Genomic DNA, 13,869 nt, shown 5'->3' with positions numbered 1-13,869 from the left:
TCTCAGGTGTGTCTGGAGGATATTTGGTGTTCCCAATTTGCAGTCAGCCATTGTTTTCTCACCCTCATCTGGTGGTAAATTCCTTCCTTCACCAATGTTAAACCCTTGCTATTTGTCACAGTACAGTAAAGTGACAGTTGTTTTCAGCATGAAAACTGAACTGAATGTCATAAACCTAGATTTTCTTTTAGTCGCTAGCTTGCTTAATGGTTCCAGGCCAAGTCCAGTCCCTCTGTTTATCTTTAGAAGTGGAAGTGGAAGTGGAAAATCAGGAGAACACTTCTGCAAATATAAGAAAAGCCCCACTGGGATTCCCCTTCGTAACTGAAGGCCACCCCCATGAGTGACCTCGCAGATCTGACCCTTGCCCTCTGACCTCTTCAGGAATACATCGCCAAGCAGTTCCGCTTCATGCAGAAGCAGATCGGGTACGACGTCCTGGCTGAGGACACCATCACCGCCCTGCTGCACAACAACCGCAAGCTCCTGGAGAAGCACATCACGGCTGCAGAGATTGACACCTTCGTCACTCTCGTGAGGAAGAACCGGGAGCCGAGGTGAAGTGAAGTTATTTAACTGCTCCTGGGGAAAAACAAATATTATTCAAACACTTGACCTCTCATGCGTGCAGTAATCTGCTTCATTACGTCCGATCTACTGTGGAATGTGTAGCCGCACAAACCTATGCCTGTGCACTTACAGACATGAGAGGTGCGCTTGTCTGAAGAGCCAGGCCGTAGCTAGCGCTCAGGAAGCACGTCTGGGGCTGCCCGCAACGTGACAAACGTGACTGATTTTGGGCTGGGGAGCCGGCTGGAGTCTGGGGGCAGAGAGCCACCAGGCCAGACAAACAACCTGTGTTCAAAACCGAACTGTCAAGCAGCTTGACCACACAGCTTGCCTGGACACAGGAGTTTCTAACCTTGCTTCAATTACTTACTGCATGTGAGGCTAGTCAGAATCCAGCGTGTTTTATCATTGCATTAAAGAGGTAAAAAGCTGCTATACTCGGTTCTGTTCCTATAAGCCCTCAGTGGTCTCCCATCATGTTTTTAGTCGATGCCACAGATGAGGCCAAAGCCCAGATATGTCACTAGCCTAGACTACGGTCATGAGCGCTTTTACTGACGGAGCCGCTTGAGATTCTCAGGCCAGGCTTTGTGTGACCCATGTGTGACTCGTGGGATGTGTCCTGTTCCTTCATGCCCCACAGGTTCTTGGACTACCTATCGGACCTGTGTGTGTCCATGAACAAGTCCATCCCTGTAACCCAGGAGCTCATCTGCACTGCGGTTCTGGACCCGGCCAACGGTGACATCCTCATTGAGACCAAGTGAGCGTTATCCTTTAGGATTCTGAGTACTGTAGTCAGCCAACCTCTGAGAGATCTTGAGTCATCCAGGCCAATTAGAGAGGGAGGTGGGGTACTGTCTGTTGTCTTACTGGGTAAGCATTTTTATCTTATCCATTAACACTGAGATTATTACCTCTTATGTTAAGTAATGACAATAAAATTATACAAAATTGTACTGCAGTTAAGGCAAGTTGTTTTACTCACATTAAACATAATAGCCTTCGCAGTGCAACACAGGACAAGGTGAAGTTTAACCAAGCCCTAAACAAATCTAATCTTGGACTTCACTGCTGATATGCAGATTAACATTGAGTCTAGTTCTGAGTCATAAAGCAAACCATGCTTTTCCCCTTTTGACACAAGCTATTTGTAAACGAACAATGTAATCAGTCATAAACATCATGCTGTTGCAATCGCAATCTAGTCCTTTTAAAACTGCAACATGACACGGGTTGATGGTGTTCACTGGTTATATGCTCTGCAGCCATAATAAATAAAGTCTCTCATAAATAATGCCTAAAACAGAAACTCACAAATGCTGTTGTGAAGGAAATGTTTCAATGTGAATCTTTCACTAAATTAAAGCCTTGAGCCTTTGTCAATTCAGTTGGCTGAGAATGATGAACGTGCAGTGCTGATGTGTATATTTATTAGTGTGACGCATGTTCCATGTGCCTGCTCTGTGATGTTAGGCTTGTGTTGTCGCGGTTTGAGATTGAGGGGGTAGTGATTGGAGAGAGTCCTGTGGAGTCTCAAGAAGACGAGGAGGAGGTATGGCTCTTCTGGAAGGACAACAGCAAGGAGATCCGCAGCAAGAGCATTCGAGAGCTGGCCCAGGATGCCAAGGAAGGCCAGAAAGAGGACCAGGAGGTGGTAAGCTACTACAGGTAATGGCAGGAGCTTTGTGCTACATTACCATGTCGTATAGTTCAGTACCTTTATAGGGATTCAGAGCAAGTGTATGTAGTTACTCTGGCTCACTTTGTTGGGTATATGTTTACTATAGCTCAGAGCTTTGGGTGTGTAGTTGCTTTGGATATGTACCGTAGCTACTCGAGTTCAATCTTAGTATTCTTGTTTATTGCATTACCTACCCCACACTTCCATATTTTCAAGCATGGAATACATTGACATTATTGCATGACTTGGCTTTGCTGTGTATGTTGCCCACCCTGTAATTATTAGTGTTACTGTGTCTGATAAAAGGCGGTATTAATAATTGTAGAGATGAAATGTGTTTTCCATGCATGGCCCACTCAGGTACCAGCTGAACCTGTTCGCCCGCATGTGCCTGGACCGACAGTACCTGGCCATCAACAAGATCTCAGGCCAGCTGGACGTGGACCTCATCCTGCGCTGCATGTCTGACGAGGACCTGCCCTACGACCTGCGGGCCTCCTTCTGCCGCATGATGCTGCACATGCACGTGGACCGTGACCCCCAGGAGCAGGTCACTCCAGTCAAATACGCCCGGCTGTGGTCCGAGATCCCATCCAAGATTGCCATCGATGAGTGAGTCCTTGGGATTTAGCAGCGCTTCCTTGTTTTTAATGGAATGGTTGAATTGTTTAAAGATGCTGTTATGTTCATGTAAACAAGGTCACAGTGACCGTGTTTTCACATTTCTTCGGCTTACGATGCTGCTTTTCCTATGGCCCCAGCTATGACAACAATGGAGCTACCAGGGACGAGATCAAGGAGCGCTTTGCCCAGACAATGGAGTTTGTGGAGAACTATTTAAGAGATGTGGTCAGTCAGAATGTCCCCTTTTCTGACCAGGAGAAAAATAAACTCACATATGAGGTGGGTTCGCCTTGAAACAACTTGGGCTAAAGTCTTCTGTGATTTTTATATCACAAACCCTGAGCAATTATCCCTTGTTAATTCTACCTTTTCTTTTGACCCTTTTTAAGGTTGTGAATTTAGCCCGAAACCTTATTTATTTTGGCTTTTATAACTTCAATGATTTGCTGAGGCTGACTAAGATCCTACTGGCTATTCTTGACTGTGTTCATGTCAGCACCATCTACCCCATGAACAAAATGGAGAAGGGAGATGAGAGCAAAGGTAAGCACTGATGCATGAATGGTCTAATTCTGATATAATGTAACGATTGGCCTCGTGACATTATTAATAAGATTGGTTCAATAGCTTTGAGTATGTATGCATTAATCAATCAGGATGAAACACTTTCTTAGTACAAGTACTGTGAACAATGTTTGAATAGTTCAGTTTGCATAAGTTGTGTGATTGGCTCAGTGGGATGAATGCTGAATGATCAGGATTAGCCCTGTTTGTGCAGTTTGACTAATCCGGGTGTATCTTGTGTCTGCAGGAAGTAATGTCATGAGGTCCATCCATGGCGTGGGTGAGCTGATGACACAGGTGGTCCTGAGGGGAGGTGGTTTCCTGCCCTCCACCCCCGCCAGCCCGCCAGATGGAGACGTGGTGAAGGCACAGGTAGAGCCGGAGAAGGAAGACATTCTGGTGATGGACACCAAGTTGAAGATTATTGAAATACTGCAGGTAACAGGCCTACATCGCTCATCTCTTCTAGATACAGTATAAATGCCTCATTGCTGAAACCTGAAATTGGCTTCAAAAAGTGAATGACAATGAACCATTGTTCCATTCTGTCTCTTCCATCCTGGTGACTTATATTCTCAACTAAATTGACTACTTACAAGATTAGCTGGTCAACCGAAAGGCAGCACACACGGGTATTCCTGTGCTTTGGAAGCCTTGCTGTACAGCCCCTCTTCCCTGTGTTGCAGTTCATTCTTAATGTGCGGCTGGACTACCGGATCTCCTGCCTGCTCTGCATCTTCAAACGGGAATTCGATGAGAGCAGTTCCCAGGCGGACCTGATGTCAGCGGGCAGTCTGGACGGGCCCAAAAACATGCCTGGTGAGAGAGAACGATTAAACTAGAGAGTATAAATGAGGTATTTTCCCTCCTAGCACATTTGCCATTGCCACTGAGGGCATTTGATTTGTGTCCAAAAGGTTCTTAGTTGGACTTAACCCCCCCCTCCCCCACAGCTTACCCCCTTTTAGCAGTAACTTTTTTGAGGATATCAATGTGCACATTGAAATTGCAATCAAGGTCAGAATCAGGGTACCACAATAATGCCATTGTGTAGTACAGTATGCTGCGGTATGTGCCTTATGTAATGAAAGTTTGCAAGCAATCCAGTATATGTCCTGATAACCCTGTTTTTATGAACACTATGTTCCCTCAGGAGCACTTGATTTTGAGAACATTGAAGAACAAGCAGAAGGGATATTTGGTGGAAGGTAAAGAGTTTCACGCGAAACCCTAAAGCCAGAGGGGGGAGGGGGTATGTGTGCGTACAGAACGGTACAGTGCCGTCAAAGTATTTGTGCCCTTCCTGATTTCCTCTATTGCATATTTGTCACCCTGAATGGTTTCTGATCATTAGACAAAGTACTAAATTAGACAAAGGGAAATCCAAGGAAAGACAAATCACGTTTTCTTCTAAATTGGTAATTCATTTATTTAATAATTAACTTTATAATTCCTTTTTTTTTTCTTGGAAGAACTTATAAAGCGCCCATATGCTACAACCCATGTGAAAATTTCCCCCTTCAACTTAACTGGTGCAGCAAGAATTGCAACCAAACACTTCCTATAATGTGACCTCAGTCTTTCAAATCTCTGTGGTGAAATTTAAGCTTGTTCCTCTTTACGGAGTTGTTCAAGTCAACACCTTGACTTGATTGTTTCTTCTCTTGTTTTTGGCCTAGTGAGGAGAACACGCCACTGGACCTGGACGACCATGGAGGGAGGACCTTCCTGCGGGTTCTGCTCCACCTCACCATGCATGACTACCCTCCTCTGGTGTCCGGAGCACTGCATCTGCTCTTCAGACACTTCAGCCAGAGACAGGAGGTGCTGCTGGCCTTCAAACAGGTACTGTAGAGTACAGCTCTGCTCCATCTGGGCTTCATTCCAGTCCACCATCTTACCTCATAGCACAGCTCCAACATAAATTACCGTCTAATTACACAGTATTTCCCTATGTTGATGAACCTGCGACCCCCCCCCCCCCCCCCCCCCCCTCACTCCAGGTTCAGCTCCTGGTGACCAGCCAGGATGTGGACAACTACAAGCAGATAAAGTCGGACCTGGACCAGCTGCGCTCCATCGTGGAGAAGTCAGAGCTGTGGGTGTATAAGCGGCAAGGGCCAGACGAGGCCTTAGACGGGGGGGATGGGCCTGCTCCTGAATCCGATCACAAGAAAAAGGTGTGGCTCCTGCTCCAGTTACCACGACTTGTTGTAGATGATTCCAAAATGTGGTTTTGGAGCTGAAGGCATTTTCCTGTTATTTGTTTTCTTTCTAGGGAGACTCCAGTTCCAGTGGCTCAGAGAAGAAGAAGCCAGAAAGCACCAGCAGTTACAACTACAGAGTGATGAAGGAGGTATCTCTTCTGTCTGATCACCGTGTACCTCCAGCTCAGTATCTCATATCTGTGATGAATGTACACTTCTCGCACTGAGCAGATGCTCTTATCTCAAGTGACTTACACAGCTCATATTCAGTGTGCTCCCCTGGGGAATTGAACCTCAGAGTTATGAGCTAAATTCCCTAACCTCTATCATACACTGTCACCGTTATAAAGAAGCCTTGCATTATTTAGGCCCTTCTTCAGTCTAACTCCAGGAAGCCTTGTTTAGAGTGGAGCCACTGCTCCATTTTTCATTTCTGACACAATATTGTGATGTCAAACTCAATAAATTAATATGTATATATTGTTTAAAACCTCAAAATGTAACAGTAGGTTAGGTTAATAACTCAAAAGTAATACATCACCCGGTTTTACTGTACATTATACCTTTATTGCATTATCGTGCCTATAGTGAATTAAGCCTCATCCTATAATTCATATTGGTCATATTAGGCGTAATCGCAGGTGAGGAGCTTTTAATAACCTGGCAATGGTCGTCTCCCCTCTGTGCTCAGATCCTGCTGCGGCTCAGTAAGCTGTGTGTGCAGGAGGGGGCCTCGGGGAAGAAGAGCAGGAAGCAGCAGCAGCGGCTCCTGAGGAACATGGGGGCCCACGCCGTCATTCTGGAGCTGCTGCAGATCCCCTATGAGAAGGTGCCCCGCCCCGTTCCACCACTGTTACAATATCCACAGCAACCGCTGTGTTACAATATCCACAGCAATCACTGTTACAATATCCACAGCAACCACTGTGTTACAATACCCACAGCAACCACTGTGTTACAATATCCACTGCAATCACTGTGTTACAATATCCACAGCAATCACTGTGTTACAATACCCACAGCAACCACTGTGTTACAATACCCACAGCAACCACTGTGTTACAATACCCACTGCAATCACTGTGTTACAATATCCACTGCAATCATTGTGTTACAATACCCACAGCAACCACTGTGTTACAATACCCACAGCAATCACTGTGTGAGAAAATATCCACACCTCTCCCCCCCCTCCAAAAGCACATGGTATCACAGAAACTCTTGAGAGTAGTTTTGTCTACCAGTTGAATTGCACACCAAACTTTGTTTTAAATCTTGTGTACTGCGTGTACGTGTGCGTGTACGTGTGCCTACAGTCAACTGCGCTGTCAGTAACTTGTGTGTGTCCTGTAGGGGGAGGATGTGCGGATGCAGGAGATTATGAAGCTGGCCCATGAGTTCCTGCAGAACTTCTGTGCAGGGAACCAGCAGAACCAGGCCCTGCTCCACAAGCACCTGGGCCTCTTCCTCAACCCTGGGGTGAGCCTCCTGACGGGAGTTTAGGAACCTTTCCAGGTTCAGCTGAGAATGTCAGCAGATTTCACTTCCTTCCAGTACTATTTCAATTTTGCCTTTAGAACCCTATAGAACTGATTTTGTATTTTAAAGTAATTCTTCTGCATTTGATCTTTTGATCTTTGATCTTTTAAATGCACATTTGTCCCATTTGCAGAGTATTGGTCCCATAGTGCTATAACAGTATCGCCCAGTGGATCTGAGCCCCCAGCTCTGAGATCCGAAGACTAGCGCTCTGGCCTTTACTCAGCCGGGCTCTGGCCTTTACTCAGCCGGGCTCTGGCCTTTACTCAGCCGGGCTCTGGCCTTTACTCAGCCGGGCTCTGGCCCTTACTCAGCCGGGCTCTGGCCCTTACTCAGCCGGGCTCTGGCCTTTACTCAGCCGGGCTCTGGCCTTTACTCAGCCGGGCTCTGGCCCTTACTCAGCCGGGCTCTGGCCTTTACTCAGCCGGGCTCTGGCCCTTACTCAGCCGGGCTCTGGCCTTTACTCAGCCGGGCTCTGGCCTTTACTCAGCCGGGCTCTGGCCTTTACTCAGCCGGGCTCTGGCCCTTACTCAGCCGGGCTCTGGCCTTTACTCAGCCGGGCTCTGGCCTTTACTCAGCCGGGCTCTGGCCCTTACTCAGCCGGGCTCTGGCCCTTACTCAGCCGGGCTCTGGCCTTTACTCAGCCGGGCTCTGGCCCTTACTCAGCCGGGCTCTGGCCCTTACTCAGCCGGGCTCTGGCCCTTACTCAGCCGGGCTCTGGCCCTTACTCAGCCGGGCTCTGGCCCTTACTCAGCCGGGCTCTGGCCTTTACTCAGCCGGGCTCTGGCCTTTACTCAGCCGGGCTCTGGCCTTTACTCAGCCGGGCTCTGGCCCTTACTCAGCCGGGCTCTGGCCCATACTCAGCCGGGCTCTGGCCTTTACTCAGCCGGGCTCTGGCCCATACTCAGCCGGGCTCTGGCCCTTACTCAGCCGGGCTCTGGCCCTTACTCAGCCGGGCTCTGGCCCTCTCTCTGTAGATTCTGGAGGCCATCACCATGCAGCACATCTTCATGAACAACTTCCAGCTGTGCAGCGAGATCAGCGAGCACGTGGTGCAGCACTTTGTGCACTGTATCGAGACGCACGGCCGCAACGTGCAGTACCTCAAGTTCCTGCAGACCATCGTCAAGGCCGAGAACAAGTTCATCAAGAAGTGCCAGGACATCGTCATGGCTGAGGTGATGTGCCGCTGTACTGACCCTGTCTATCCTGTTGCTTCCTGTGTCTGTGGACATGCCCATGTGTGTGTGCACATGCGCATGTGTGGCTCTGTGTAGATGTTTTTGTTTAATTTGGTACTCTTTTTTTGTTTTCATTGGGATGTACAGTAACATGAAATTGAACTTACAAGCACTAGGACTAAATGTTCACATTCAGTTTTATTCTGAATGTGTACCTCACTGTTACCCGTGCTCTTTCATGTGGAACAGCTTGATTTATTGATTTATTGATCAATTGATCAATTGATTGCTCCAGGGGGAATTGTCCCTGGGTTAGTCTAATCAAGTCGCTTTGGATAAAAGTGTCAGTTAAATAACTAATTATTATTATTATTATTATTATTATTATTATTGTTATTATTATTATTATGTGGTACTATGTGACATGCTATCTCTCCCTTTTTCCACGCCCCACAGCTGGTGAATTCGGGCGAGGACGTGCTGGTGTTCTACAACGACCGCTCCTCCTTCCAGACGCTGGTGCAGATGATGCGGTCGGAGCGCGAGCGTGTGGATGAGAACAGCCCGCTCATGTACCACATCCACCTGGTGGAGCTGCTGGCCGTCTGCACCGAGGGCAAGAACGTCTACACCGAGATCAAGTGCAACTCCCTGCTGCCCCTCGACGACATCGTGCGCGTGGTCACTCACGAGGACTGCATCCCCGAGGTGAGAGCGGGCCAGTCTGGCCGGCGGTGGGAATCCGGCTCGGCGCCGATGCTTTGTTTGTCTGGCTGATGCCCTCACGGATTTCCAGCCCTGCTGGATAGTGTAGAGCGTCTCAGAAAGGACTAATTGGCGCTGAACCTCAATGCTGGTGTATTTAATGAGCTGCTTGAAATTCATCTCTCACTGAAGCTGGCCATTGCAGGTGTTCATTCAAGTGCTGCTTTAAAAATATCCCTATAAAATACACGCACACCGACACACATACACTCACGTGCATGTGCGCACGCACACCCACCATGATGTTCATGCGCACACTTGCCTTTCCTTCTCTTAGTGCTTTAGAAGTAGGTTGTGTAAACTTTTGGATGCTCACTGTGTTTTGACCCAAAAGTAAACTACAGTACCTTTCTCCACTTTATTCATTTCACTTGAAATGATCTCTTAATCTGGGTGACCCACGTAGCTAACACTATATTGTATCTTTATCCCTCTATACAGCCTGTCACCCATCTCTGGCCAAGATTAGAAAAGCTGTATCCCACCAAGGAGTTGAACATGAATATATTGGTTGCAAGCCAAGATACTTCAGACTTTCCAGTTTTAGAGAGATGTTGTGTCTACTGTACTTGCCCTTCCCTAGCTTGTTTTTCTCACGACAACATGGAGTATTTGGAACGGTGTATGGAAATATATGTTTCCTTCTGGTCCCACAGGTGAAGATTGCCTACATAAACTTCCTGAATCACTGTTATGTGGACACAGAGGTGGAGATGAAGGAAATATACACCAGCAACCATGTATGGAAGCTCTTTGAGAACTTCCTGGTTGACATCTGCCGGGTAATTAAAAATCCATACGCATTGCACTCTGAAAATTACCCAAGGAAAGGTCACACACTGTTCAGTGATGTTTTTCAATGTTTGTAGATGGTGTAATTGTGCTTACTGCCAAATAGCAGCTGCAAGGGATTTGGAAGATATGCTTTACTGGTCCAAAACATTTAAAGATGAAGTGGCCTTTAGTCTGCAAAATATGTTCTGGCAGCTATTCAATTAATTTGCCTGTATATTTTTGTGAAGAAATAAAGAACTGCTATTGTATTCCTCTTGTGAGGTAAGGTAGGAAATGTGAGTGGTTAAGCATTTGTGCCTCTTACTTCACTGTGGGAAGCCCTTCCCAGTTACCTGGCCAATAGTAGTGCAAGCTTTTGTTCCAACCAAGCAGTTACACACCGGATTCTACTAATCAACCATTTGAGTCTCTGCTACGGACCTTGATTAGAATCAGGTGTATACTGTAAGCCTACACCCACACTGACTCCTGGGACAGATTGAGTGTCCCTGCTTTAGAATAAGGTACATGAATTGGCATTAACTAATCTTTCTGGGTAAAATGGTGTATCCCTGTTCTAAACCTACTGTTACTTTCTTCCTTGCAGGTGTGTAACAACACAAGTGACAGGAAACATGCGGACACTGTCCTGGAATGCTATGTGACTGAGACTGTCATGGGCATCGTCACCACATTCTTCAGCTCTCCGTTTTCTGATCAGAGCACCAGTCTACAGGTGACCTTGGCAACTTGGTTACATAGTCAAAATGTATGGTCCGCATTGACCTGCTCTGGAAAAAGTGCAAAGGTTTATGGTAATACAGTTCAATTATCAAATCAAAGAGCAAAGCCAATGTCCTGTCAAAATCCAGTGATCATGGTATTACCACGAATCGAATTTCAAAGCACATTAGTGCTGTGCATCAGCAGAATCCAGTCAGATGTTTGAATACTTTGAGTTCACAGGCAGTGCAATTCTGCCAACAGAAACAGCAGCACCACAATTATCTGCACCTGATAAAACAGAAATGTAATGTTAAATGTTTTTGAAAGGGAGAGGCTGCCTTAATGTACAAGTAGAGTGGTTTGATAGAGCAAGGGATTGTGGTTAGTGGTTCCTGGAGAACATGTGACCCTATACAGAGATCTGAGGAGTATCTCTCTCTCTCTCTCTCTCTCTCTCTCTCTCTCTCTCTCTCTCTCTCTCTCTCTCTCTCTCTCTCTCTCTCTCTCTCTCTCTCTGACTTTGATTAATGCTAACCCTACATTTATTCAACGTAGGTTGCACGATATATGTTTGTAAGTATCAGTCATGGTCCCATGGGGCAGTTTGTTTCCCTAGAATCTTAGCCTCGATCTTAGCCCTTGGATAGTTGCATCATTCCCTGTAGTTCTTTAGAAATGCTTTTACTGATTTGAGGAATTCAGTCAGTGGTTTCCAGGAACAGTTTGGCGAGCCACATCATGTGACGAGGTCTTAAACTCCTCACTTCCCAGATCTGGGCAAGTCCCTTTCGCAAGAAAGCCTACAGTGCTGCGCACAGCTCCCACAGTGCACTGGGGTGGCTATTCACGCTGGTAAACCACTGATTAGAACAAAATGATGGCCAAACCACAACCCCCTCTCTTCTTAGTAAGGCTTAGTCACTTTCCTGTCTGGGTTAAAGCGACTAGGAGCTTGTTCTGATGTTTTTGTTTGTGTTTAGGTTTTAACTGCTTGCAATATTTTTGTTCCTTTTTTAAAATAGAATTCCTCCGAAGCTCCCTTCACTGCCTCAGTGACCACCACCTCCCCAGCATCACTGCTTCAGTCTCCTCTTGTGCTCTGTCACACCACTTCTGTTCACCCTCACATATGTGGGAAAACATATTCTGCACATTTGATACTGTAGTAAAAAATATCTGTTTTTTTCTCATTCTATTTCTGCTGAATCTGATAATTGCATATATTACATACTATTATATTTTGTCTAGAGATCTGAAACCATCAGTGTGACAAATGATGCAATAATACAGTATGTCAGGAAAGGGGCAAATACTTTTTCTCACTACAGTATATGCAATGTCACACCAGAACACCTAATAGAAGCAGAGACATTCAAAGTGTTTTAGGCCGATTGATACAGTTCTAGATGCCCTTCGGACTGCAGGTAAAATTGGTCAATTATGAACGGACCTTTCACCCCACTCTGGTGACATGACACACAGTCTCTCTCCACATTTACGTCCCCCAGCTGGTGATCTCAAAGGGCGTGCTCTACACCGACAGAGCCTCCCTCCAGCTGCTATCATCATTAATCTTTCTCCCGTTACTCGTGTTAGAAATGATCGTAGCTCAGGAGACTCTGGGTGTATGAGAACATTGTCACGTCCTGTATGGAGTAGCTGGCTGTGCTGCTGATGGCTTTGGTGTTCAGCGTTTCCACTCTGGTTCAAAATATTCAGAGAGAAGCCTTCAGCAGCGCGCAGTGCTCCTTGTTCCGCCATTTTGCCCTCCTGTTCTCAACGTCTTTTACCAGGACAGTGTTCTTATCACTTAATCATCAGAAAGAATAAATGTGTCATTATAAACTCATTTCAGGCCCTTCACTTGTGAACTGGTAAACATCGTCTTCTAAAGTGTTTTCAGTGAGACTAGGAAGCACTGTGACCCTGTCTGAGGTGATTGAGATGATGTCCCTTCTCTGCCCCACTTAACCCCACTGATGGTGTTTATAAATAGTAGAAAGGAATCACTCTTCACCTTCCCATTTGAGATTGATGCAGTGTTAAAAAAAATGGTCAGTGGAGGCTGGTCGACATGCAGAGTTCAGTGACTGTGTTAACCCCTCTCTCTCTCATGGCAGGCGTCCATTCTCGGGAAAATGACTGAGGTATTTGTTACTGGTGTCCTGGTAGCACAGGGTGTTTTACTGGTGTTAGTGGTGTCATGTGCAACACTCGTCTGGTAGGCTTGCAAGGGTGATCATGTTGAGAAACAAAACAAACCAATTGCAAAATTGCTACATACCAGGCAAACCCTGCTGGTCTACTAGTTTAAGAGTGTTTAAACTCTTCACTTGTAGAAGTGAAGAAGAGGTACAATATCAGTAGATATAAACCCCTTTGTCGTGTTTGACGTTGAAGCACTGAAACGCCCATTTCCTCCAGTAGATCTGGACTAAAGGGATTTTGTCATCAACACAGGACTATGGTCATGAGACAACATGAAATTGCTCACTGTCACAAGACTGTTTTAGAATTTAGTTACCCAGTTTTGGGTACAAGTAAGCTTTTATTTGTTCTGCTCTGTGGTCTCACAGATCTCAAATAAGGCATGGAAGTAAGATATCATGTCAAGATATCATGTCTGTATGTTAGCTGTTTGCTTCTTAGCCTCAGACCTTACTCCGCCCCCGGCCCCCCTAAACACATTTCCTGGTACTTGTCTCCTTCGCGACGCCACTTTGAATTACAGCCCGGACTGTGTTAACCACTCACACTGATGGGTTGATTCTGAGAGATTGCTTTGGCACATTGTGACTGCTATGGTGTAGCCTCTCTAATAGGCTCAGCTGAGAGACTGTAACAGACTGATCCTGACATGATGCCAGTATAATCTTTCCCTTTCTCTCTCCCCATCTACCTTTTTTCTGTAGACTCGACAGCCTGTGTTTGTTCAGCTCCTACAAGGAGTGTTCAGGGTGTATCACTGTAGCTGGCTGATGCCCACACAGAAGGCATCTGTTGAGGGTTGTATCAAAGTGCTCTCTGATGTGGGTAAGATATACAAGCACCTATCCATTCTTAATTATTACCAGGTACTGTAAGTGAAGATGGTAATCTGTCCCACTTAAAATTACATTTTCCATATTCATCAATACTAATACAATGTATTCCAGCTTCAATCTAATGACTGTGAAGTCAAGAGACCTGTTCCCTGTAACACACTGTTCAATCAGGGTAAACTATGGCTGTTTCT

The 13,869-nt window shown here is 46.1% G+C and overlaps 1 protein-coding gene across 6 annotated transcripts in view; it reads left to right on the top strand.

The window, feature by feature from the left end:
* itpr1b (inositol 1,4,5-trisphosphate receptor, type 1b) overlaps nt 1–13,869 on the top strand; it is a 108,992-nt gene that overhangs the window by 35,885 nt on the left and 59,238 nt on the right. For all 6 annotated transcript variants that reach the window (XM_061220787.1, XM_061220788.1, XM_061220786.1 and 3 more), the window contains 19 exons: nt 385–557; nt 1,214–1,333; nt 2,047–2,241; nt 2,615–2,866; nt 3,016–3,157; nt 3,268–3,421; nt 3,690–3,880; nt 4,129–4,261; nt 4,596–4,650; nt 5,122–5,287; nt 5,446–5,622; nt 5,721–5,798; nt 6,341–6,478; nt 7,003–7,128; nt 8,166–8,366; nt 8,826–9,077; nt 9,791–9,916; nt 10,516–10,644; nt 13,547–13,667. In XM_061220787.1, the coding sequence (XP_061076771.1) occupies nt 385–557; nt 1,214–1,333; nt 2,047–2,241; nt 2,615–2,866; nt 3,016–3,157; nt 3,268–3,421; nt 3,690–3,880; nt 4,129–4,261; nt 4,596–4,650; nt 5,122–5,287; nt 5,446–5,622; nt 5,721–5,798; nt 6,341–6,478; nt 7,003–7,128; nt 8,166–8,366; nt 8,826–9,077; nt 9,791–9,916; nt 10,516–10,644; nt 13,547–13,667 (2,929 nt within the window). The remainder of the gene's footprint in view (nt 1–384; nt 558–1,213; nt 1,334–2,046; nt 2,242–2,614; nt 2,867–3,015; nt 3,158–3,267; nt 3,422–3,689; nt 3,881–4,128; nt 4,262–4,595; nt 4,651–5,121; nt 5,288–5,445; nt 5,623–5,720; nt 5,799–6,340; nt 6,479–7,002; nt 7,129–8,165; nt 8,367–8,825; nt 9,078–9,790; nt 9,917–10,515; nt 10,645–13,546; nt 13,668–13,869) is intronic.

The sequence above is a fragment of the Conger conger genome, chromosome 14 (genome assembly GCF_963514075.1).
Source record: "Conger conger chromosome 14, fConCon1.1, whole genome shotgun sequence".
NCBI lineage: Eukaryota > Metazoa > Chordata > Actinopteri > Anguilliformes > Congridae > Conger > Conger conger.
The sequence above is the reverse complement of the archived record's forward strand: the minus strand, read 5'-3'. Positions and strand labels throughout refer to the sequence as shown.